At 36.4% G+C, this 27,236-nt stretch overlaps 2 protein-coding genes across 3 annotated transcripts in view; one reads left to right on the top strand and one right to left on the bottom strand.

The window, feature by feature from the left end:
- The window catches only part of LOC306647139 (phosphatidylinositol 3-kinase regulatory subunit gamma), an 86,278-nt gene that overhangs the window by 49,830 nt on the left and 9,212 nt on the right, over nucleotides 1-27,236 (top strand). For both annotated transcript variants that reach the window (XM_079116156.1, XM_079116157.1), the window contains exons 4-7: nucleotides 10,500-10,680; nucleotides 11,146-11,271; nucleotides 23,229-23,371; nucleotides 25,779-25,955. In XM_079116156.1, coding sequence (XP_078972282.1) covers nucleotides 10,500-10,680; nucleotides 11,146-11,271; nucleotides 23,229-23,371; nucleotides 25,779-25,955 — 627 coding nt within the window. The remainder of the gene's footprint in view (nucleotides 1-10,499; nucleotides 10,681-11,145; nucleotides 11,272-23,228; nucleotides 23,372-25,778; nucleotides 25,956-27,236) is intronic.
- LOC306647396 (large ribosomal subunit protein eL34-like) lies at nucleotides 7,767-8,229 on the bottom strand. Its single transcript, XM_079116725.1, has one exon. It carries the CDS (start codon nucleotides 8,184-8,186, stop codon nucleotides 7,833-7,835), a length of 354 nt encoding a protein of 117 aa, XP_078972851.1. The 5' UTR covers nucleotides 8,187-8,229; the 3' UTR covers nucleotides 7,767-7,832.

The raw sequence follows: 27,236 nt of genomic DNA, 5'->3' as shown, positions 1-27,236 counted from the left end.
GTTTGGCTTTTTTCTTTTTTAAAAATCTTAATTCTGCCCCAGCACCACAAAAAAATCTTATTTCTGTACAGTAATATTTGAATATCTTATATAAAAATGGCAAATTTTTTAATTAAAAATCATAAATTTACATAGGGCAATGTTGCTTGATTCATTGTTATTTTTTTCCCCTTCCCCCCAACCCCTCCCACCCCACTTTTCCCTCTATACAGTCCTTCCTTCCTCCATTCTTACCACCCTCCTTATCCCTAACCCTAACCCTAAACCTAACCCTAACCCTAAATGCTAACCCCTCCTACCCCCCATTATATGTTCTCATCTGTTTATCAGTGAGATCATTCGTCCTTTAGTTTTTTGAGATTGGCTTATCTCACTTAGCATGATATTCTCCAATTTCATCCATTTGCCTGCAAATGCCATAATTTTATCATTCTTCATGGCGGAGTAATATTCCATTATATATATATGCCACAGTTTCTTTATCCATTCATCAACTGAAGGGCATCTAGGTTGGTTCCACAATCTGGCTATGGTGAATTGAGCAGCTATGAACATTGATGTGGCTGTATCTCTGTAGTATGCTGATTTTAAGTCCTTTGGGTATAGGCCAAGGAGTGGGATAGCTGGGTCAAATGGTGGTTCCATTCCAAGCTTTCTGAGGAATCTCCATACTGCTTTCCAGAGTGGTTACACTAATTTGCAACCCCACCAGCAATGTATGAGTGTACCTTTTCCCCACATCCTCGCCAACACCTATTGTTGCTTGTGTTCTTGATAATTGCCATTCTAATTGGGGTGAGATGAAGTCTTAGGGTAGTAAAAATGGCAAATTTTTTATATAGCAAAAAATGAAAAGGCTAAAATCCCTAATATGGGAATAAGAAGAATACAGTTGACCTTATTAACAAAGTGTAGAAGTCATGGGGATAGCCTAAGGTTATTAATGGATTTATCTCTCCAGTAATCCTATTGTTTTCCTTAATGTAGTCTTTTTTATACATATGTATATATTTTAGTTGTTGATGAACCTTTATTTTATTTATTTATTTATATGTGGTTCTAAGAATCAAATTCAGTGTCTTACACATGCTAGGCAAGCACACTACCACAACCCCAGCCCCTTAATACAATCTTTAGAAAGTGGAACTCAATATAATTTTGGCTGATGAATAAATACATGTAGAAGATAAAGCAATTCTCAGCTGGTGCCATCCTTCCATGTGGGTACATTAGAATCTCTTAAATGGTAAATGTATGACTTTTTACACTTCTAGAGATAGGATATATATTAAACAGAGGTTAAAAAAAACTGCATTAGCTCTATATCCATATTTAACTTTAACGATTAAAATAGTCATTTGCAATAAAGATTTGTAATTTGTTTTTATAATATGTATTATTTATTTATTTTGTTAGCAATGATGGGGGTTGAATCCAAGGCCTTTTGCACTGTAGTATTCTACCACTGAGCCATACCTCAAGTTCTTTTCTGTTGTTCAGAATGACCTCAAACTCCTGGGCTGAAGTGCTTCTCTTACTTTAGCCTCCTCAGTAGCTGGGATTACAGATACATACCATTGTGCCTGGCTTTGGAAAATGTTTTTTTAAAAAAAGGCTTTTTTTTTTTTTTGGCACCAGGGATCGAACTCAGGAGTGCTTAACCATTGAACTATATCCCCAACCCTTTTTTATATTTTATTTAGACAGGTTCTTGCTTAGAGCCTTGATAAGTTGCTGAGGTTGACTTTGAATTAATGATCCTCCTGCCTCAGCCTTCTGAGCTGTTGGAATTACAGGTGTATAGCACTGTGTCTGCCTAAAAAAAGTTTTGAAAAATGATTTAAATATCACATTAAAATGCTATTTTAGGGCTGGGGTTGTAGCTCAGTGGTAGAAGGCTTGCCTAGCATGTGTGAAGCACTGGGTTCCATTCTCAGCACCACAAATAAATAAATTAAAAAAAAAATAAAGGTCCATTGACAACTATAGAGGGAAAAGAGAGGTGGGAGGGGTGGGGGGGAAGGAAAAAATAATGGAATGAATGAAACATCATTACTCTATGTGAATGTATGAATATGCAAATGGTATGCTGTTACTCCATGTACAAACAGAAACAACATGTATCCCATTTGTTTACAATAAAAATAAATTAAAAAAAAAGAAAAAATATTTTTAAAAAAAGATGGTATTTTTCATCTAGATTCCTAATTACACATAACTAAAAGCAACAATTTTATATCTATGGATGAGAAAAAGAGCCTGCAGAGTTTATACAACAACTGAAGTTATAGTACTCCTTGGGAATAAAGACAAGAAAAGGATCTTCCTCACTGCTCTCTAGTCTTGAGCTACCTTGAAAATTTTATGCTAGAGTTCTACAATTGGAAGGGATTAATTTAATTCAACTGGCTTTCTCTGGATATAGAAATTCCTTGACTAGTTTTTCTCAAAAAGAGCCATAAGATCTTCTGGATATGGGGAGCTAGTATCTTTCTTTTGAGGCAGTCATTTTATTGTTGATCAGGTGTAAAATATAGAGGGTTATCTTTATACTAATTACTGTGAAAGGATTGGGAATATGGATCTGTATAAGGCAAAGTTTTATGTTTAAGAGTTTATAATACAAGTGTGTAATATTGGAATAGAAGACAAATACACTGTACTTTAATGCAGTATGCTAAGTATTATATCAGAGTTCTGCCTTTAATGTGTGGTAATCATTATTCTACAAATTTGACTATTCAAAGTAGCTTATATAAGTAGACTCATACAATATTTATCCTTTTATATCTGGCTTATTTCCTCAGCATAGTATCTTCAGGGTTTACTCATATCAGAATTTCATTACTTTTAAGACTGAATAATATTTTATTATATGTCTATAAACATTTTGTTTATTTATCAGTTAAGAATGTTTTAAGATTTTCACATATCTAGCATAACATCTGACATATAGTATGTGGTCAGTAAATAATCTGAATGGACAGATTAAATAAGACAAAGAGGGTTTCTCAGAGAAAATAACAGTCGAAGGGGGTTTTGATAGATTTTGCTAGGAAGAAAAGGATAGTCTTAACCAAATTTAATAAATGCTTACAGCTCAGTACTTGTTACTCTGCAGGGCATCTAACAATGAATTAAAACTGTCTGAAGGATCACATAGGCTAGTGAGGACAAAGGGAATAAGAAAACTGCTTTGAATGAACTACACTAATAGCAGAGATTCAAACAATATGTTTTGGGGACTGAAAGAAGAAAAGGATTTATTTTGTTAAGAGAATATAGAAAGGTTACCTCCATGGAGCAAATTGGATTTGCATTGTAGCTTGAAGAAGGGGAAAGATTTGGACATAGAGAAAAGAGGAGAGGAGTTGCAGGAATAAATTACAGTAGAAGCAAAGATATGGAAATTGCCGACATATTTTTTGAGATAGAGACCCATTTAGTTAGAGGATAAAGTTCATAAGGAGGAGGAAGTGGTAGGGGTTAGAAGATTGGAAAGGGGTCAAATTGAAAAGCACCTTGAATTCTAAAACTTGGAGTTTGTATTTAATATTATAGGTAGGCAGGGAGGAACTATTTCATTTTTTTCAGCAGGGAAGTTGTAATCACTCTATTTTAATAAAAAAATAAAAGAGGATTGGTACTAGTAAAGATTTAGGAGGCTGTTACAAATTGAGAGATAATGGTGATTCAGAATAGGATTTATTCTTTAATAATTTAATGGTTATTGAGTACCCACAGTGTTCTAGGCACTAGACAAAGAAAATGATGAACAAGACAGAGGTGGCCTCTCTCTTCTTGTGTGTATATTCTTAGTGGGGAAAGAGGGCTGAGAAGACAAAGGAGACACATTAAAAAAAAAAAAAATGACCTGTGCACAGTGGTGCCTTAGGAGCGAAACGTGGACGAATTACAGGTTTGAGGCCAGCTTTGGTAACTTACTGAGACCCTGTGTCAAAATAAAAAGGGCTGGGGTTGTAGCTCAGTGGTAAAGCGCCCCTTGGTTCAGTCCCCAGTACCCCGACATACACACCAAAAAAGAGGCAGGGGGAGAGAGAATACTTCGTAGTATATAAAGCACAATATAGGGAGCACATGTACAGAGAATATGGGGTTAAGGAGTTGAAGGAGGGCATAAGGGGAGAACTAATGAATAGAAAGAGTCAGCCAGAAAAGCGTTCCGGGGAATGGGAACAGAAAATGCAAAGACACCGATTTTGGAAAGTTTAATAGATCACATGAATACAAAGACAATTTTGTGGTTGTTTCACAGTGTGAACCAGAGAGTAGTAGGTGATGAAGCTGAAGGTAAGAGGGAGCAAGATCTTAGAAAGCTTAATGAGCCATGGGAAAGAATTTGAATTGTATTTTTAGGTGCAAAATAAATAAATAAAAATAAATAAATAAATAAATAAATAAATAAACAAATAAAGGGTTTCAAACAAAGGAAAGATATGATCAAATGATTGAATGCATAATTTTATAGGATAGTGGCTCAAGGAAAGGAGTTGAGGACTTAAAAGCCAATGTGGAGTTCAGACCAAAAGAGAGGAGTTTGGCCATAGAATGAAGATGACTGTGGTTAGAAGCTGCTAGGCTTTGAATGAAAGTGCCATTTATAGAAATAGGAAAGTTGGGAGCAGTTGTTCTATTAAAAAAGAAGGGATATATGTTGATGTTTAGCTGTTCCAAAATTGCCAGGTAAAAATGTGTTAAGGATATAGCTAGAAATGTGGGTTTAATGCTTAGGAAAGAGTATAGGACCATAAAAAGAACCAGGTATACAATATGTAGAATAGATGGGATTTACTTGTTTATTTATATATGTATTTATTTGGCAGTGCTGGGGATTGAATTCAGGACCTCACACATGCTAGGCAAGCGCTTTACCACTGAGCCACATTCCCAGCCCCATAAACGTGATTTTAAGAAGAGTGTGTAGTGGGAAAATAGGATAGAGACTGAAGGAAAAAAAATTTTTTTTGGAGGGAATAATGGTGTTTGGCTCAGGAAAAAGAGGAAGAATAGTTTGAGAAGTCAAAAGCAAAAAATAGTGTCATCAAAGTCATGGGACAGCTCAGGAGGCTGAGGTAGGAGAATCTAGAGTTCAAAACCAGCCTCAGTAACTTAGGCCTAAGCAACTCTGTGGGACTCTCTATCTCTAAATAAAATATAAAAAAGGACAGGGATGTGATTCGGTGGTTAAGCGCCCCTGTGTTCAATCCCTGGTACCAAAAAAAAAAAAAAAAAAAAAAAAGTCATGGGAGAAGGAAATACTAAGAAGGGAAAGGCCGGGAGTTTAGGGAATAGAGTGTGGATTTAGCAAAAGTCATTGATGATAAACAAAAAGAATAAGTGAAATCAGACTACAGAGAATGGGTAATGAGGAAGTTTTTCAGCTCAGTTACGATTATTGTTTAAATCAGTAAATAGTATTCATTATAGAAAATATGGATCTTTAAGAATGTCTTAACTGCTAAGCATTGGGCCAGATAGTTGAATACCTGAAGCAATATATTCCTCTGTTCAAGAAGATTGAAATGAGGTGGGGGTGGAGACAGACAGACATATAATTAAAAATTCACTATTTCTTAATTCCTCCATGTCTTCTCTTCTTTCCTCTTCTGCTTACAGTCCATGGGCCATTATTTAAATTACTCTTGTTGAAAGCTGTGGGTGTGGTGGCACACACCTGTAGTCCCAGCTACTTGGGAGGCTGAGGAGTCTCTTGAGCCCAGGAGCTTGAGACCAGCCTGGGTAACAGTGAGATTCTGTCTCAAAACAAAAAATTACTTTTGTGAGTGTATTCTCAAAAATTTGCTCCTCACTCCCTCCATTGTAGTCACCTGGTCATATTCTCGTACTTAAATTCAACTCTTCTTGTATATTCCCTGCTTCTACCTGGACAACTCAGTGTGGAGGAAAAAACAAAACCATACTGACTGGTCTCACGTTGAATTCTTGACTGCTAACCTAAGTAGGCCTGTAGTACTACCCAGCTTAATTTCTGCATTTCCTTAATGCATTCATCTTCCCACTTTCCTAGATGACAATCTCACATGTTCTTTTTTTCTCTTTAAATCAACAACTCTTCCTTCTCTTTTAATTAAAGAAGTTAACTTCCTCTTTCATTGAGAATATAGACACAGTCAGAATAGAACTCCCTCATACTCCTTTTGCCATTTGATATCAAACCTATTTGCAGGTTAATGTGAATAATCGGCTCTTGTCTTGTTCTGGTGGATGATTTTTCTTGTCCTTCTTCAGGGTTTACATTTCTTTCTTTTTGGCTGTATTAGGGATTGAACTCAGGGGCACTCTGCTACTAAACTACATCCCTAACCGTTTATATTTTTTATTTTGAGACAGGGCCTTGCTAAGTTTTTTAAGGGTGGTCTGAAACTTGTGATCCTTTTGCTTCAGTCTCCTGAATCGCTGGGATATCAAGCGTGCTTGTTGCTATTCCTGGCTCAGGATCTACATTTGTATTTGTGAACTGGATCCTGTCCCATCCCTCTACTCCATTCAAGGACTTCACTCTAGGAATGATCTTGTCTTCTTTTTTGGATCAACATTTTTTGTCTCTGTACTGAATCATTCCCATTAACATATAAATATGGTATATTATCCTTATTTAAGAATAATAAGTAGATAAAGTTCCCTTGACCATATATCTCCTTCCAACCACTTCCCCATTTCTCTTTTGTTTGCAGCAGTATTCCTTGAGATAGTTGTCTGCGGGTATTTATTCTTCCTTTTCTTTCATTTTCTTGAATTCATTTCAGTCATCTTTCCATCCTTACCATTCTACTAAAACCATTTTGTGAGTGTCACTTAGTTATTGCCACACTCAGTGATCATTGGACCTGTTTATAATTTTCTCTTTGTGGAAATGCTTTTTCAAAAATTGATTTTTATGTTGGTTAAAATGTGGGGAAAAAGGTACACTCATACATTGCTGGTGGGACTGCAAATTGGTGCAACCACTCTGGAAAGCGGTGTGGAGATTCCTAAGAAAGCTTGGAATGGAACCACCATTTGACCCAGTTATTTTATTCCTTGGCATATAACCAAAGGACTTAAAATCAGCATACTGTTATGATACAGCCACATAAATGTTTATGGAAGCTAAATTTACGATAGCTAAATTATGAAACCAACCTAGGTGTCCTTTAAAAGTTGAATGGATAAAGAAGTTGTGGTATATATACACAATGGAATATTACTGAGCCTTAAAGAAGAATGAAATTATGGCATTTGCTGGTAAGTGGATGGAACTGGAGAACATCATGCTAAACGAAGTAAACCAGTCCCAAAGAACCAAAGGCCAAATGTTTTTTCTGATTTGGGGGTGCTAATTCACAATGGTTGGGGGTCGGTAGGGAAGAATAGAGGTACTTTTGATTAGACAGAGGGGAGTAAGATTTTTACATAAACTTGTGAAAAAGTGAAAAACTAAAAACTAAAAAATTGATTTTTAGGATGTCATCCTTTTCTCCTCTTATTTCATTAGTCATTCTCTTGGTCCTTTGCTTGTTCTTTCTCATATCCCTGACTTCTAAACACTGGTGTACTCTGGGGTTTAGACCTTGTACCTCTTCATATGTCCAGCTATTACCACTTTTAGATAACACCCACAGGCTGAAAACTCCTGAATTATCTAGTCCAGACCTTACTTCTGAACTTCAGGCTCTTTTAAGAAGGTTGCTGTATCATCTGCTTTTGAATGTTCAGTAGGCATCTCAAATCAAACCTTTTCCCCCTTTATTTTTTTATTATTTTTTTTTTTTAGCCTTTTGACTTTTTATTATTCAAAGAAGCTTCATTTTTTATTTGGCTTTCTGACTCTGTGCTTGTGCCTTCAGCACTTTCACAACGATTTTCTGTTCCTCAATAAGGAAAGCACGATTGATCCTGTCACGGACACATTTAGCACACATGGAACCACCATAGGCCCTGCTGACATGTTTTTTTGTTTTAGACAATCTCATAAGGACTTTGGGTCTCACAGCACGAACCCCTCGAAGTCTTCCTGGACACACGCCACATGCAGATTTTGGTGCTTTCCCAACCTTCTTTGTATAAAGGTACACGATCCTATTACCAGGGGTTCGAGACAGCGTAGTTTTGTTAGAGGCTGTATTGTAGGAAAGCCTACGACGGTATGTCAAACGCTGGACCATTGTGAGTGCCTTTAGACACCGTCCCCGGAAGAGGAAGACGAAAGCCGGGCTCCCCCTTTAAACATGTTCTTTTTATGTAACTTTATGCCAATAAATAAATGACAGTTTCATTTTTTGAATTATTTAAGATAAAAACATTGAAGTCATCTTTTTTCTTTTTCTCATACCCATATCAAACCCATCAGCAAATTCTGTTAGCTATCTCTTCCTTCACTTGTCTAGGAATAATGAGAAATCTTTTGCCTAGATTATTATTATAGTATTCTAGTTGGTCTTTCCATTTCTACCCTACTTTGAACAGTTTCTTCTTAACTCATCAACTAGACTGAGCCTTTTAAGCCACAAAATGTATTATATCTTGTGCTCAAAGCCCTCTTGTATCTTCCTGTTTTACTCAACAAAATTAAAGCCTTATAGTAGTCTACAGGCTATGGTTACATGATCTAAGCTCCTTTTGCATCTCTCCCTTGTGTCCTGCTACTCTCTGTACTGCTCATTCAGGTCCAGCATCACTGGTTTCCTTGCTACTCTTCAAACATACTAAACATGCTGCTTCCCCAGGGGCTTTGCACTTTTGTCCCCTCCAATATTGCACATGCTAGCTCCATCTCTGCTCAAATGTCACCTTAGCAGAGAGGTTTTCCTTGAGCAACATATAAAAAATAGCATCCCCTTCATTGTTAGAACTCTCTCTCCTTTTAGTCTGCTTAATTTTTTCCCATAAGACTTATTAACATTTGATATATCTACTTGTCATTTTTATGTTTTATTTTGAAGATTGTTTAATCTTTGATAAAATGAAAGATGGATCTATGTTCCTCAAGATCCGTGAGATCATGGACTATATCTGGCTTGTCATTGTATCTACAGTGCTTTGTATAATTTCTGGTAATAGTAGATGTTAAATCCATTTTTTTGAATGATTGAGTGCCTTTTAACTTTAATGGGGAGACCAGCTTGTGTTTATTGTGAGTAAACATGAGTGTACACACCTAGAGTAACTACGTATGATTATGTATTCCCTCTAAATATTACTTTCTAAGCAATAATTTAAACTAGTCCATAAGTTCAAACCTATTGTATTTGACCATTCACAAATTCCAGTGCCTCGTTTATCATGTATAAGAAATAGCATGACTTAAACAGATAAGGAGGCATTATTTTTTTCCATTAGGTTTGTATGCTGCTCTAAGTTGAATGGGAATGGTACAGTATTTTGCTGTGTTATAATGTATCAACCTGCTGTGGTTTTAAAGTATGCCATATGGGACTTGTAAAACATTGCTGTTTTATAAATTGTCTTTCGAGGTTCCGTTTGGATATGACTCAGTAAATAAAGATGGTCTGAGCGATTCAAATTACATCTGTAGGACTGGGGTTGTAGCTCAGTGGTAGAGCATTTGCCTAGCATGTGTGAGGTACTGGGTTCAATTCTCAGCACTGCATATAAATAAATAAATAAAAATAAAGGTCCATCAAAAACTAAAAAATTTGTTTAAAAACCCCAAATTACATCTGTAATATACATGACTCTTCAAAAGCTGTGCTTTGTGAAATATTTGAATAACTTAAATCATTTACATGTTGTGATAGCCTAAATAAGTATTCATTTTCAAGAATTATAAACAAGTATAAAAGATAATATAAGGTGCTAGATCAGTTACCCAGCCATAAATCATTCAAGCAGTTTAATTATGTTTGTGCATTAACAAAAAACTTGAATATGTTGGTGATTATGTGACAAATGATTATTATCCCTTTCATATAGAGATGGCTCCTGTCCCCCCCCCCAAAAAAAACAGGTCCAAAAGAGTTTGTCTCTGTCTTCTCTGAAAAAATGTTGGTGGAACTTGATTACTTTTTAATTTTTTTTATATGTTGTGCCAGGGATCAACCTAGGGCCTTTGGTATACTAGGCAAGCACTCTACCACTGAGTTATATATGTAATCCCTGATAGAACTTAAATTGGAAGATTCATTCAGAAAATAAACAAAAGATACAATTATTTTTCTTAAGTGACTTTTTGGGGCTAACTTTGTTGATACTGAATGCTGTACAGGTAGGTCAATCTGTATAGATAGGTTGATCTGTAACAACCAAGGTATTTTTGGGTAAAAATAAATAGATCTGAAAATAATATTATATATACTTTCACACACATAATTATGTGTATGCCTTTTCATTGCCTCCAGCCTTATGAACATAGTAAAACTTGTTTATTATGTGAACCAAACTTTCTATTTCCCTATGAAAGTAATATTTCAGTAGAATTTTAAGAAAAAAATCAACAGATGTTGTCTTGTTGTTCACAGGAAGGGAGGCAATAATAAGTTAATAAAGATTTATCATCGGGATGGTAAATATGGCTTTTCTGATCCTCTGACATTTAATTCTGTGGTGGAGCTCATTAACCACTATCATCATGAATCTCTTGCTCAGTACAATCCCAAACTTGATGTGAAGCTTATGTACCCAGTGTCCAGATACCAACAGGTATGATTATAGAAGTTCTTGATAGCTATTGAGAAATTCATTATTTAACATCATTTGATTCTATTTATCAGTAAAAAAAAAAAGAAAATCTACTCATTTAAAGTTTCCTACTTAAGGTTTTAGATATTTTTTAGATATATTTGAAACTTATTTTGTGTCTACCATTCCATAATAACTTATTACATGTGTTTATTAACTTTATATGCTTCCCATTTATACTTTACTTCTTTTTAAAAAAAAATTTAAAATTTATTCTATTTACTTAATTTTTAAAGTCCTAATGATGTTTACGTGTTTTAAAGGCTGATCTTAGTGTTAGCAAAAGGATTTAGTGCTTTTATATGCTTGATCTTAATGTAATTTGAACAGTGACTTGAACTTCTAAAACTAAAATATAATTTAAAAACAGAGACATGGAGAAACTGTCAGAATTGTTAATATTCTTTCTTTTGTTTCCCTGTGTAGGATCAGTTGGTAAAAGAAGATAACATTGATGCAGTAGGTAAAAAACTGCAGGAGTACCACTCTCAGTATCAGGAAAAGAGTAAAGAGTATGATAGGCTATATGAAGAATATACCAGAACATCCCAGGTTAGTGTATTTTTGTTATTTAAGCTAATGGGTATACAGTGATAGAGTTACATCATATTTTCTATAATTCACTTGATGATCTTCAGTTGACTTATTATCTTAAACAGCATTTTTGACACTTTGATGATATAAACCCCTTCTTTTATAATTTGCTTTTTTATTGGTTAAGGATATAATTTTGTTTGAGTTAGTATTAATAATGGCTTTCCCCCCTTTTTTCTTTTCTCTATCTTTCTCTTTCTTTTTTGGTGCTGGGGATCTAATCCAGGGGTATTCTACCACTGAACCCACTCAGTTACCTCCCCAGCTCTTCCTAATTTTTACTTTGAGACAGGGTCTCAACAGATTATTGAGGCTGGTCTCGAACTTGTGATCCTCTTGCTTGAACCTCTCAAGTAGCTTGGATTACAAGCAAATGCCACTGTGTCTGGCTAACTACTAAGTATTAACTGGTTGTAAGTGACCAAAAAACAAAAACAAAAACTGAATAACAAAGTCTTCAGATAGGAGTTGTTTTTTTTTTTATAATTTGTTCTAATTAGTTGGACATGACAGTAGAATGCATTTTGACACATTGTACAGAAGTGGAACACAACTTCTTCCTCTGGTTGAACATGGTGTGGTGTCACACCTGTAGTGTAATCATACATTTATATAGGGTAATAATGTCCTTCTCATTCCATTGTTCTTCCCATTCCCACAACCCCTCCCTTCCCCTCACTCCCCTCTGCACAATCCAAAGTTCCTTCATTCTTTCCCACCAGATAGAAGTTTTTACTGTTCTTTCATATATATATGGGCAGCACAGGGGAGTTGTAGCAACTCCTAAGTTGCTAGGATTTATAAGCTATCTTGATGCTTTGCTATACTTTAGCTTTATTCAAATATCACTTCTATAGTCTATTAAACAGGAAGAAAGGAAAGGAAAGAGAAAGTTTACCTATTTACTTTTCTTATTTTGAGATAGGGTCTCACTAAGTTGCTTAGGGCCTTGCCAGATTACTGATGCTGGCCTTAAACTTGCCCAATCCTCCTGTCTCAGCCTCCTGGGATTACAAACTTGTGCCACCACACCTAGCTGGAAGTTTACCTATTTAAGTTGACTTCCTAGGAGTACATACTGCTTTCACTTTTATCCCACTGGCTAGAACTTACTGCCTGGTCACACTCATCTGTAGGGTACAGCTAGCTGCAGGAGAGACAGATAAATGTAGTCTTTATTTGATCAGGTGTGCCAAACTAACATCTAGGTGTTTACTGAGGTAGAAGTGAATAAAGGGAAATTAGAGGAATGTGAGTACCTTAATAATCAGAATTAATTATCATATCAATGATATAGAACAAATTTCTGTATAATAATCTAGTTCTTTTCGTAGAACTTAATATTTCTGTATTGCTTTGATTTTTTTTTTTTAAAGCTAGACTTGATTGTTTTAATTTGACCTAACTCATTACATAGTACATAAAAGATGTTGGAATTTTTTTATTGGTTCTTTTTAATTGTACATAGCTTTAGGTTCATTTTGATGCAGTTATAAAAGCATGGAATATAATTTGCTCCAAATGAGTCCCCAGTAGTTCCCCCTTCCTTCCATTCTGCCCTACTCCTATTCCCTTCCCTCTGCTCTACTGATCTTTCTATTTTACTTATATATAATTTTTAATTAGTGTCTTGTGAATATGCATGATGGTGAGATTCATTCTGGCATATTCATATATGTACATAGGAAAGTTTGATCAGATTTATTCTGCTGTCTTTTCTATTCCCATTCCCCTTCCCTTCACATCATTCCCCTTCCCTTCACTTCATTCCCCTTAGTCTAATCCACTGAACTTCTATTCTTCCCTCCCTGCAGCTTATTGTGAGTTGGCTTCCACATATTAGAGAGAACATTTGGCCTTTGGTTTTTTGGGATGGACTTATTTCACTTAGCATGATAGTCCACAGTTCTGCCCATATACTGGCAAATGCTATAATTCCATTCTTATTTATGACTAATATTCCATTGTATATATGTACTGCATTTTCTTTATTCATTCATCTGTTGAAGGGCACCTAGTTGGTTGTGAATTGAGCTGCTATAAACATTGATGTGGTCATGTCAATGCCAAGGAGTGGGATAACTGGGGTCAAATGGTGGTTTCATTCCAAGTTTTCTGAGGATTCTCTACACTGATTTCCAGAGTGGTTGCACCAATTTGCAGTCCCACCACAATGTATGAGTGTACTTTTTCCCCCACATCCTCACCAAGGTGTTGGGAATTTTGATGAAGGCGTGGGTCTTCAAGGAAGTTCATACTTTGTAGTATTTGTGTTGGTAGTGTTGTGGGAAAATATATTTAACTGCATTTGTTTTGCATATTTTCTTGAAACACAAGATCTTTACTTTGAACATCACATGATTTATAGAAGCATTACTCTGTTTTATTTTACTGAACTCCAAGTGAATCCTCCCCACAATAATAGCTTGTGTGGGTCTTGTCTTTTTTATATGTATATTTTTAGTTGTAGATGAACAAATACCTTTATTTTGTTTTTCTAACGTGGTGTTGGGGATTGAATCCAGTGCCTCACGTGTGCTAGGCAAGTGCTCTACTACTGAGCCACAACTCCAGCCCTGCCTGGGTCTTTTCTAATAGGTAACAATAATGGATTTTTGAAGGGTTACTTTCTATTTTATGAATTTCTGCTCTTTATTATTCATTTCTTCTACTTTCTTTCAGTCTAAATTTTGTTCATTGGTTTTTTAAAAACTTTTTTATTTTCTAAAATGAGCATTTAAAGGTATGAATTTTCCCAAACAATTCTTTAGGGATCTCCTCAGTTTTATTATACTATATTTTCATTTTCATTCAGTTTTAAATATTTTCTCATTTCCCTTGTAATTTTTTATTTGGTTCATGGGTTATTTAATTTCTAAGTATTTGAGTTTTTTAAGATATTATTTATTTTAAATTTAACATTGTTTTCAGTGAACATACTTATTAAAGTTACAGTCTTCAAAGTTATTGATGGCTGGGTGTGTGGTAGCACATGCTTGTAATCCTAGTGATTTGAGAGGCCGATCACAAGCTAGAGGCCAGTCTCCACAATTTAGTGAGACCCTGTCTCAAAATAAAAATTCTAGGGATGAAGCTCAGTGGTGAAGTGCTCCTTGGGATTCAATTCCCAGAACAAACTAAAAGAAAATAAGTTATTGATGTATGACCCAGCATATGCCTCTCCTGATAAACTTTGTGTACTGACAAAGACTGTATGTTCTGTAATTTTTGGTATGGTGTGCTGTAAATATCAATTAGATCAGGGTGATTGACAGTGTCATTCAGATGTTCTGTAGCATTACTGATTTTTTTTTTTCCTAATTGTTTATCTGTCATTGAAAAAGGGTCTCAAAATCTCCAATTATGATTGCAGGTCTGTCTGTTCCTCTTTCTAGTTCTGTCAACTTTTGCTTTATATATATTGAAATTCTGTCATTATTAGATGCTTACACATTTATGGTAAGCTTACCTCCTTATCAATGTGAAATATTCCTCTTTATATCTGATAATCCTCCTGTCTTGAAGTTTACTTTATCTCCACCAGCTTTCATATGCTGCTGCTTTGCATGATATATATTTTAAGTCTATTTTATCTTCATATTTAAGATGCATCTCTTATAGCCCATTTGTAGTTGGGTCTGGGTTTTTAAAAAATTCCAGCCTGACACCCTCTGCCTTTTAGTTGGAGTGATAAGCTGTTTATATTTCTTACAGTTGTTCATATGGCTGGGCTTGTGTTTACTATTTTGCTATTAAATATTTTATTTGCATAATTCAGGTTTTTGCTGTTGTTGTTGTTCTGTAGTTCTTTCATTGTCTTCTTTTGGACCAAATTTTTTTTTATTCCATTTAGATTCTGCATCTGAGTTTTTAGGTATAGGCCTTTCTTTAGTTTTTTAAAAGTTAGTTGCTGTAGGGATAGCAATATACATTCTTAACAGTCTATTTAGAATTCATATTGTACCACATATCATGTAAATGTAAGAATCTTGCAACATTGTAATTCTATTTTCACCTCCTATTATTGTCATATTTTGCAACTACATGTTAGCCCATAATTTATTGTTCTAATATTTTCATTAATCATTTCATTACCTTTTAAGATTTAGAAAAAAGAAAAGGAAAAAAGTTTTTTTGTATTTACTCACTATTTACCATTTCTGGAATTCTTCCTTCCTATAAATCTAGGCTTACCTCTGGTATCATTTCGTTCAGCCTGAGGAACACTCTAAAATACTTCTGGTAGGACAGATCATTTGGCAGCAAATTCCCTCAGCCTTCATTTACCTGATATGATGTATGTATTTTGCTTTCTTCTTCTCTTTCTTCTTCCTCCTTTGCCTCTTCTTTCTTCTTCTCCTCCTTGTTCCCTATTTATTTATTTATTTATTACCAGGGGCACTTAACTACTAAGCCATATCTCCAGCCTTTTTTTGTATTCTATTTAGAGACCTGGTCTCACTGAGTTACTTAGAACCTTGTTAAATTGCTGAGGCTGGCTTGAACTCATGATCTTCCTGCCTCAGCAGGATTATAGGCCACTGGGATTATAGGCATGTGCCACTGCGCCTGGCTCCTCGTTCCTTCTTTATTAAATGTGGTAAAATGTACATCCAATATTTATAATTTTAGTTTTTTTCTTTTGTTGTATGTGCTTTTGGTGTAATTTCTCCCATCCAAGTACAAACCAGGCCTGACCCTGCTTAACTTCCGAGATCAGACGAGATCGGGCGCGTACAGGGTGGTACGGCCATAAACTTTTGGTGTAATTTCTGTGAAATCATTGCCAAATCCGATGTCATGCTTTCTTCAGTGTTTTTCTTCCATCCATTTTTAGTTAATTTTTATTATGTGGTGTAAGGATCCACCTTCATTGTTTTGCGTGTGATATCCATTTTCCATGCATGGTTTTTTTTGAAGGTAGCATTTCCCCCATCAGTCTCAGTAATTGTGTTAAATAAACTGATCATAGATATGAAGGTTTAGTTCTGGGCTCACTGTTCTGTTCTTTTTGGCTTCTATGTCTATCTTTATTTCACTAACCCTACTGTTTTGATTATAGTAACTTTATAATTAGCTTTGGATTTGGGGAAGGTAAGTCCTTCAACTTTGTTCTTCCTCAATATCATTTTGGCCATTCTGAGTCCTTTGAATTCTTTTTTTTTTTTTTTTTTTTTTATTGCGGTACTAGGGATTGAGCCCTGGGGCCTTGTGCTTGGGAGGCAAGCACTCTACCAACTGAGCTTTATCCCCAGCCCCTTTCAATTCTTTATGAATTTGAGAGTAAGTTTTTTCTCATTTGATTTGTGTTGAATCTGTGTAATGCTTTGGGTAGTATTATAATCTTTTTTGAAAATTAGAGCTTTATAATTATACATAGCAGTTGGCTTCATCCTGACAAACTCATCCATGCTTGGAATTTGATTTCAGTTCATGATCCCCCCTTTTTCCTCCCTGTGTTCCCTCCCGTCCTCTCCATCCTCTCCCATTCTCCTTCCTCTACTCTCCTTCCTTTCACTCCTCTATTAATTTATATTTGCTTGACTTTTTCTACCTATGCATAAAGGCGAGGTTCCCTGTCATGTATTTATATATACACATAAAATGATTTTCTAAGAATTCATTCTGCATTGCCTCCCCTTACCTATCCCTTCACTCTGCCTCTTGATCTTCTTCTTCTACATTACTGATTTTCCTTTTAGCTTTGTTATCCTATCCTTTTCTACCTCTTTCCTTTATTTTACTCTAGCTTCTAGCTTCTGCAGGTAAGACAAAACATTTGACCTATGAATTTCTGAGTTTGACTTATTTCACTTAGCATGGTATTCTCCATTTCCATCCATTTACTGGCAAATGCCATAATTTTATTATTTTTATGGCTGAGTAGAACTCCATTGTGTTTGTTTGTGCATGCGTGTGTGTGTGTGTGTGTGTGTGTGTGTGTGTGTGTAGACCACAATTTCTTAATCCATTAATTTATTGACATTTATTATGAGTTGATTATAATCTTCTTTTTTTTTTGTTGGTACCAGGGATTGAAACCTAGGGCACTTAACCACTGAGCCATGTCCCCAGCCTTTTTATTTTTTCTTTTGAGACAGGATCTTAGTAGGTTGCTTACAGTCTCACTAAGTTGATTAGGGCCTTGCTAAGTTGCTGAGGCTGGCCTCAAATTTGTGATCCTCCTGCCTTAGCCTCCTGAGTTTCTGGGATTACAGGTGTGTGCCACCACACCGAGCTCACCATGCTCCTCTATTTCTTTATTCATCTTTTACCACGCCTGGCTCAAGTCCTCTATTTCTTTATTCATCTTATGTCTGGTATTTCTATCTCTCATTGAATGTGGGGTAATGAAGCCTAACTCCTATTGTAGAACTGTCTTAATTTTTTCAATTCCATTGATTTTTGTTTTGTATGGTTTGGGGTCTGTTGTTAGGCACATATGTGTTTATGATTGTTATATTTTCTTGATGCTTAAAACTTTATCAATATATAATGTTGTTTTCTGTTTTTCATAAGCTGTTTTGACTTAAAATCTGTTTTGTCGGATAGTAAGCCATCACAATTCTCTTAAGGTTCCTATTTGCATAGAATTTATTTTTCTATCCTCTTATTTTAAACTCTTTATGTCTTTGTATCTGAAGTAAGTCTCTTGTAGACAGGATATAGATAGCTCATGGTTTTGCTTTGTTTTGTTTTTTAATACATTTGCTGCCTGTGCCTCTTTTATCGTTGGGGAATTTGACCTATTTATATTCAGAATAATTACTGGTTGCTGGTAAGGAGGGGCTTCTGTTTATCTTGTGTTTTTTTTTTTGTTCCTCAGTTCTTCCATTATTGCCTTTCTTTGGAATTTAATTTATCTTTTGTAATGTACCTTTTTGAGGCCTTTTTTCTTGTTATGTATTTTTTGTAACGTTTCTCTTAATGAAATCTTGGGGCTTAAAATTAGTATCTTAACCTCATACCAAATTAGTTTGAATAATACTTACTTTTCAAAACCTTTTCAAAATTATATAAACGCTCTGCTCCTTCATAGCTCTGTCCATCCTCCTTTATATTGTTATTATCAAAGATTAAGTTTTTATACATTTTCTACCTATTAACATAGATTTATAATGATTATTTCATGCATTTGTGTTTTCGGGGAGAGTACTGGGTATTGAACCCAGGTCCTCATACATGCTAGGCAAGTGCTGTCACTGAGCTATATTCTTATGCATTTAACTTTTAAATCATACAGAAGAAAAGAGGCAGAACTGGGGGTATAACTCAGTGGTAAATTGCTTACCTAGTATGTATAAGGCCTAGAGTTTGACTTCCAGTCCTGAAAACAAAGCAACAAATTTAATAGCTATATAACATTACATTGTATATATGACCATTGCATCATCCACCTATTTTGGCCACTTATGTTGATTCAGTCTAAGAATGACCTGGTAAGTTTTTCATCTTCCTACTCCCAAACATTGGTCCCATCACAGATAATTCATCTGGAAGTACTAAACTAAAAAAGAGAAGCTGAAATGTGAAGTTAAACATACATGTACCTGTGCACAAACATACACACACATAGGTAGACCACAGACACAGCACAAGTATCAGGTAGAAAGAAAAAAAGGTCATTAAAATAATTCTGAAGAACTGAAAAAGGAAAACCTGAAAATACAATGAGATAAAATATTCCCCATAGGAAAATGGACTGTCACATTTCTGGCCATTGCAATCCCACAATTTTTTCAGTTAGAACACGGATAGTCTACCTCAAGGTTGTTATATCTCAGACCTTTTCATATATTAATTGAGAACAATCACATCTTTCTTTTTCCTCAGGTCTAAAGCCTTGGAGTTATCCTGGATTCTTTCTTTTACACCTTATGTCTAATCCATCATGAAGTTCAGTTAATTTTTTTCTTTGATATAAACTCAGAACCCAACCTCTTCTCACCACCTTCACTGCTAATACTTTGGTTTAATACTATACTATAATATACTATAGTATATTTCTATACTATAGTATATTTCTATACTATAATTTCTTGCCTGGTATGTTAGTAAACCTTCTGTTGCTGTGACAAAGTACCTGAGATAATCAACTTATTAAGGAGGAAAGATTTATCTGAGCCTACGGTTTCAGAGATTTGAGTTCATAGTTGCTAGACCTGTTGCTTTGGGCCTGTAGTAGCATATTACATCAAGGCTGGGGCACATGGAAGAGGGCTCTTCACCTTGAAGCCAGGAAACAAAAAGAGAGTGAGGAGGGGGCCAGAGTCCAATATTTTCTTTAAGGGCACACCCCCCAATGACCTATTTTCCACTAGGCTTCATCGCCTCCCAGTGCCGCAGGGTGGCATCCAATCCTTTAACACATGAGCCTTTATGGAACGTTCCAGATCTAAACCATAACACCTAGATGTACTACAGATATCTCCTAACTGACATTCTTGCCGTTATCTATGCCTCCTTCCCTCCAATCAGTTCTCAGCGTAGCAGCCAGAGTGTAGATGTAGGTCATGTCATAGCACTCCTTTGTTTAAAACCCTCCTTTAGTTGTACATTTTACACAGAGTGAAGGGAAGACTACTCTCTGTAATGCCCAGCATGATCTGTGCTTCTCTTCCTCTCTGACCTCCTTTCTTATAATTGTCTTCTTCACTCACTGTACTGCATCTCCACTAGCCTCCCTGCTGGTCCTCTAATATGCTACACCTACTTTCCACTTTCAAGTGTTCATACTATTTATTTGCCTGGAACACTTCTTTTTGCAGACAGTCACTTGGCTAACTCCCTCATTCCTTTTAAGTCTGCTTAAATGTCATTGTCTCATTAAGGCCTACCTGTCAAACTTTATTTAAAATTACAACTTGCATTCTTATCCTCCTTTTTCAGTCTGCTTTTCTTTCTTCTTAATAAATCTCACTTTTCAAAAAACTAGGTAATTTACTTATTATGTCCATTTTTTATTGTCTGTTATATAGACCCCTAAAGTATGAGTTTCAGGAGGACAGAAATCTAAGCTTGTTTGCTTCTATATCCCAAATACTTCAAATAATGCCTGGGATATGGTTAATGTTCAGTTATTTGTTGAATGAATTTATGCAAGATAATAAACTATAATCACTTCACTCTTGGTAGAGGCCTGGAGTCAGACCTATTTAATAAAGTGAGGTCTAGCAAAGGGCTAACCTTCCTATTCAGAGGCTAGAAAAAAATGGCTCCTCTTGCATGTGGCTTTGACTTTGTATAGAGCTGCATTCTGCTTTCTTACCATGGCTAAAAGCAGAGAACTCTCCGCATTCTGCCCACGTGTTCGGCAGTATTGGAGGATTTAACTGCAGAAAAGGATTTCAAGCAGCTGATTAGAGGCTCAGTGCTGGACTTAGAACCTTTTAGTTGGGGAGTTGCTCACAGGGGGTAGATGCAGGCAACCACAAAAGCCACTGGTGGAAGGGGTGCTAAATTTCTCTGTGTGAGAGTTGGGAGCAAGACTGGGCAGAGAAGTTCCATGGAAGAGGCTTAAAACTTTGGAAGGACATGGGGAGGAGAAAAGAGGAACCCAGTGATTAGTAGTACACGAAGTATGCTGTAGAAATAAATATTAAAGGGAGCTAAAGAATTGATGTTGACTTCCTTTCTTTTTTTTCTGTAAAATAGATAAAATCTAGATTGCTTTGGGCTAAGTGAATTCTTCCCAAAGAATGGAAAAAGTTGGGTATGGAGGTGCACACCTGTTGTCCATGCTACTTGGGAGGCTAAGAGAGAATCACAAGTTCAATTTAGCAAGACCATGTCTCAGAAAAAAGCCTGGAGTATAGCTTAGTTGTATAGGCCTCCTGGGTTCAAGCCTCAGTACTACAAAGAAACAAAAACAAAAACAAAAACAAAACAAAGGAAAAGAGATGGTATGCACAGTTGATTTAGGGTGGAAATAGACGGCATATTTTCCATCCTGATTACTCGTCATTGGGAAGAACAGTGATGGATTGGGAAAAGAGAGAGGAATTGGGTAATGAAGAGATCATTGGTGACCTTGAAAAGAGTAGTCTGGTAGAAAGCCAAGACAGAATGAATTGGTATGAATGGGAAGTGAGCAGAGAGAGATATCCATATAAACAATTCTTTCAGGAGCTTAACTGGGACTCCAAGAGAATCTAGGATTAAGAGATTTTTTTTTTTTTCCCCAAAAAAGTGTTACCAGAACTTGTTTGTATGGTAATGAGAAGGAACCATTATACGGGAAAGTTAATGTAAGAGGGGCCGACTGATGTGATAGAATGAAGTGCCTGAGCAAGAGGTGAGATACACATGTAGATAAAGGCAGGGGAAGATGGAGGAGGAGCACAGATACAGGTAGAGTTATAGTTTTGGTGGTAGGTGTAGAGGCATTGTGTATGGGGGAGCTGCTGATTTGACTGTGATTTCAAATACTTTTCTTTTTGCTTCCCTACTTACCAATACTTATGTTAGCGTTAGTAGAGTCAAAAGTTTGGGGTTTTCTTTGAAGATTCAGGGCCAGAACTTCATGGGTAATTTCTAATCTTAGAAGGGAGTCAAGAACCCTCCATAATCAAAGAGTTAACTATAATTCAAGAATTGTGAAATCTGCAGCTAGATATTTAGATATGGACATTCCAGCGAGTGTTCAGTATTATCTGAATATGTATGATGTACATGCAGCTCTATGGACCATCATGTTTCCAGCCTTCCTCATCTGCCAATCTTCTTATCAGCCAGTCCCACTGAGCAATTATTGATCCTGGAACATACCCTGTTATTTAATGTATATTCCATACCATGTCTCCTGTGTGCAGGACTGCCTTTTCTTCCTATATACTCTAACTCTTTAAGACTTAGCTCAAATGTCACTTCCTTGTGAAGCTTCCATAAAATAATAATTAACTAGCTAATTTCACCTGGTTTCCATGTCATGACTTGAAATCAAGCCTTGTTAGGGTTCAGAGATCTGTTCCACCAGGGAATTCTGAGTCCTGGAAGGCATGCTTCATGTTTCAAGAATCTCTTTATTCTCATTGGGACTTTATATAGTGATTTTCAGTAATCATTAGTTTAAATTAGTAAAAGTTGTATAGTTGAGGAATTATCCCACCAGTATCAAAACTGCTAGAATTGCAGGTGTTTAGGATAGTCTTTCTAGACCTTTATGCAGATTTATTGCCTTTCTAAAAAGTAGACTGAATAAAATGTAGTCCCCCACCTTTTATGAAGGTTTTAGGGGAATGTTGATTCAGACACTAACATTCACTGAAGTCCTTAGAACTTGTTGAAATATAGAGGACTATTTACCCTGATGCTAAAGGGCTTAACTTACTGAACTTTTGTAGTTAAGTCTGTTTTGTGGAGTTTTTGGTTTTTCATCTTATTATTCTTAGTGAATCTACCTTTAGCAGCTATTCTCTACCCTTTTCATTCTTTGCTCCTAATCAGGTTAATTTACTAATGAACCTGTTTGGAAAACTAAGTATGTACTTTAGACATGAAAGTAAGAATAAATAGACTCTGTAGGACTCTACTGGGAATGAGACTTTGCACTTTGGTACATAGGCTCTTCGGCTTTATCCATCCACTTCTTGAGAACCTTTTGGGGGGTCAACACAAAAATAGGTGCAAAGGCAGAACTTGATCCTGTTGTCAGGTGTTCAGGGTCAGTCTCTTGGCAGCTTGGAGACTTTTCTGTGGTTCTTAGTCTTATTTCAGGTAGTGGTTCTTTTTCTTTTACAGTTTGAATGATGTTTTTGTGTATGAGTAATAGGGTAGGAGTTGAATAAAGCTTCTTGTTCTGGCCATCTTAATTGGGTTTTATATGTGATTATAACTAGAACTTTGGGATTTAAGACCAAGGTTATGAAAAATAATAAAGATAATGGGATCTATGTCATTTCTTTTCATTCTTGTAGGAAATACAGATGAAAAGGACTGCAATTGAAGCTTTTAATGAAACAATTAAAATATTTGAAGAGCAATGTCACACACAAGAACAACACAGCAAAGAATATATTGAGCGATTTCGCAGAGAGGGAAATGAAAAGGAGATTGAACGGTAAGTCTCTCTGCAAGTGCATCAAGTATGTAATACTCCCCAGTACATCAGTGAGATAAAATTTGTTCTCTTTCCCAATAATTCTTACCTTGTTTGATTTCATCCCTGTAAACTACACATTCCTATTATAGTGAACTACTTGCTGTTTATGCTAATGGCACCAAACTGAACCTCTTCTCTTCTGCGTTCTTTCTCCACTCCCCAACCCCAAAATGTTAGATTCATCTTTTAGGACTCAGATTAAAGGCTGGGGATATAGCTTAGTGGCAGAGTGCTTGCCTAGCATGTATGAGGCCCTGAGTTCAATCCCCAGTATTGCCAAAAAAAATTCCAAAGTAGGACTCAGATTAGACTTGACTTTTTCCTATAAAATCTTCCCTGATTTCCCAGTCTATTTTAGGGGCTTTTGTCATTGTCTCTACAGTGTGTGGTCTCGATTCCTAGTGTTTTATTTACTGAATGCCATCCCCACTCAACTGCAAACTCATTGAGAGCAGGCATGGTGGCTCACTTTCCCTGATATATCCTCAACACTTATATAGTCCCTTGGAGTATATAATGGGTACTTACTGAATTTTTTTTGAACCGAAAGTCAACTTTGGCAGCTGTCTAAGCATAAATCGGAGTGTAATGAGACTATAGGTAAGCTGGGCGCAGGGGCACAGTGACTTGGGAGGCTGAGGAAGAGGATTATAAGTTTGAGGCCAGCCTTAGCAATTTAATGAGTCCCTAAGCAATTTAATGAGACCCCACCCTGCCTCAACATAAAAAATAAAAATAAAGAGCTGGGGGTGTGGCTCAGTGGTAAAGTGCCTCTCAGTTCAAACTTCTTGTGTTGGAAAACATTATAGTCATCATCTTTTGAGTGCTTATTAAGATGTACCAAGCAATGTTCTGTATTCCCTTTACATGTATCATCATAATAATTTAATGAAGGTAAGTACTATTGTAGAAATCCATTTAAGCAGATAAGGAAATGAAGGCTCAGAGAAGTTAATTAATCTGCCCACAGCCCCACAGTAAGTGGTAGGGCAGAGATTAAACCTAGGTATATTAATTGCAAAGACATTGTTCTGAATTGCTGGGCTGTGCTACCTCTTAAAATGTCATACATATAGCTTTACTTGTTCAGCCATGGTTGAGTCCAGGGCCCAGACAAGGTCATTGGGATTCTTTTTTTTTTTTTAAGTCATAGACAGGCACAATACATTTATTTATTTATTTATTTACTTACTTACTTACTTACTTACTTATTTTGGGAACACCGGGTGTTGAACTCTGGGGCAGTCGACCACTGAGCCACATCACCAGCTCTATTTTGTATTTTCTTTAGAGACAGGGTCTCACTGAGTTGCTTATTAGTGCCTTGTTTCTGTTGAGGCTGGCTTTGAACTTGCAGTACTCCTGCCTCAGCCTCCAGAGCTGCTGGGACTACAGGTGTGTGCCACCACACCCAGTTTATTTATTTATTTATTTATATGTGGTGCTGAGGATTGAACCCAGTGCCTCACACATGCTAGACAAGTGCTCTACCACTGAGCCACAACCTCTTGGATTTCTTTTTACATTGTCTTTTGGCTCAATTCTTCCCTGAGTTGGCTTTTTCCTTAAGCAGTTTTTCCCTGTGAGTTGGCAGTATAGCTGCTGGGAATCCTAGGATTACGTATTCATAACTTAGCAACCCCAGTGGAAAAAGAGAATCTCTTCTTTTATAATAGTTCTGGCAAAAGTCCTAGAATTGACTCACTGGGTCAGCTGGGGTTTTATTCTAATTACTGAACCAGTCATTATGACCTGAGGGTGGGGATAGGATGACATAGAGTGCTCTTATTGGCCAGCCTGGGCTGTGTGTGTGTCTACCCCTGGATCTGAGATGGGGATAGAGAACTTTCACCTATAAGGAACATCAGGATGCCATCCCAGAAGACTAGGAATGGAACAGGCAAAAACAACAAATGCCCATCGTGTTTATGACATTAGGATAGTAGCCAGTAGTAGGATGGCGTCATTTGCCCATAGTTCCAGTACCAACGAGCCCGAGGCAGGAGAATCACCTGAGCCCAGGAGTTCAAGACCAGCCTGGACAACATAGCAAGGACTGTCTCTTAAAAACACAAATATTTTAGCCGGCTGTGGTGGCACACACCTGTAATCCCAGCAGCTCAGGAGGCTGAGGCCGGAGGATTGCAAGTTCAAAGCCTGCCTCAGCAACTTAGTGAAGCCCTAAGCAACTCAGTGAGACCCCGTCTCTAAATAAAATATAAAAAAGGGCTGGGGATGTGGCTCAGTGATTAAGCACCATGGGTTCAATCCCTAGGATCAAAAAAAGATTGAGGACCATGTTCACACTATAGGATCTCTCTGTTTTGTTGTTGTTTTAACATTAATATGTCAAATATTTTCACAGAATTATGATGAATTATGATAAATTGAAATCACGTCTTGGTGAGATTCATGATAGCAAAATGCGTCTAGAGCAGGATTTGAAGAAACAAGCTTCGGACAACCGGGAAATAGATAAAAAAATGAACAGTATCAAACCTGATCTGATACAGCTGCGCAAGATCCGAGATCAGCATCTTGTGTAAGTAGTCTGGGGCTATTTGGGGAGGGAGATTCTAGCATTAACTGGACAGGAAAATTATAAGATTTTAGGAACATAGCCCTGTTAGTAGTAGGGGGTCCCAAAGTGGGACAAACCAGGATATGGAACTCTACTTTATACAAATGCCTTGGAAATCTCAGGGTGGCTGTGGCATCACAAAGTGATATAGATTTTAAAATAAAGGTTAATGTTTGCCTAAAACACAAAAACTGGAATCTTTGATTACATGGTAGAACCACAGAAATAGAAATTGCCCCTCAGAGGCACTAACAATGGGAGCACACAAAAAAGTACACAGAACGGTCTCTTAAAGGATTTTTATACTCAAAAAATGAGATTCTGGGGCTGGGGTTGTGGCTCAGTGGTAGAGCGCTTGCCTAGCACATGTGAGGCACTAGGTTTGAGTCTTAGCACCACATATGAATAAATGAATAAAATGAAGGCCTGTCAACATCTAAAAAAAATTTTAAAAAAAGAACTGAAATTCTGTATTTAAATAACAGAAAGGTGTCTATCATAGGTACTTGAGATAATTTGAGTAGTGAAACCCAATTCTTTAATATTAGGGTAAGATGTATAGTTTAGCCAAATATAGGCATAATGGGAATATTATCCAAATATAATCAAACAAAATGTGATCAGATTTTTAGAAGGACAAATGACTGCTTTATAGAGGGAGAGAATCTATGAGAAGAGAAAATACATTAGGCTTAGTTCTAGGTAATGAATACACTTAAGAAATTTATGTGTTGGGTCACTTTTATGCATATAATACCACTCAATTCAAATTCCTAGTTGGAAAAAAAGAGCAAAGACTTTTTATTCTGGTTTTTGCAGAGACCTCAGGGTTTCTTTGTGTGAAAAGAGGGGAGGGAATAAAATGTAGGCCTGGAGATGGGAACAGTAGCAAATGAGTTTCAGTAGGGGAAAACTTAGATAATAATTTTTGAGATAAACAAATAAAACTAAACCATGATGAGTAGTTTTTAATAATAATACGTATCTTAAGGGATTATTTCAGTTTGCTGACATGGCCCAAAAAAGTTAAGCAAGTATATATAGCATACAGAAGAGCTTTGTAAATAAGATAAGAGTCTGCTCTTGGGATGCTTATGTAGTTCTAGTCATGTCACGAAGTTGAAGAAAGGCCAAGAAGGCTATGCCATGGATCAAAGGAGTGAATGGAAATACTTCTTTGCCCTGAAAAGCAATAAAGGTGTTAGGAAATATACCATCCCAAAGGGCATGAATAAACGTGGT

The sequence above is a fragment of the Sciurus vulgaris genome, assembly GCF_902686455.1.
Source record: "Sciurus vulgaris genome assembly, chromosome: 1".
Taxonomy (NCBI): Eukaryota; Metazoa; Chordata; class Mammalia; order Rodentia; family Sciuridae; genus Sciurus; species Sciurus vulgaris.
The sequence above is the reverse complement of the archived record's forward strand: the minus strand, read 5'-3'. Positions and strand labels throughout refer to the sequence as shown.

Bases quoted from the DNA above. Each gene is read 5' to 3' on its own strand.
- LOC306647396 (XM_079116725.1), bottom strand. From the start codon at position 8,186: ATGGTCCAGCGTTTGACATACCGTCGTAGGCTTTCCTACAATACAGCC.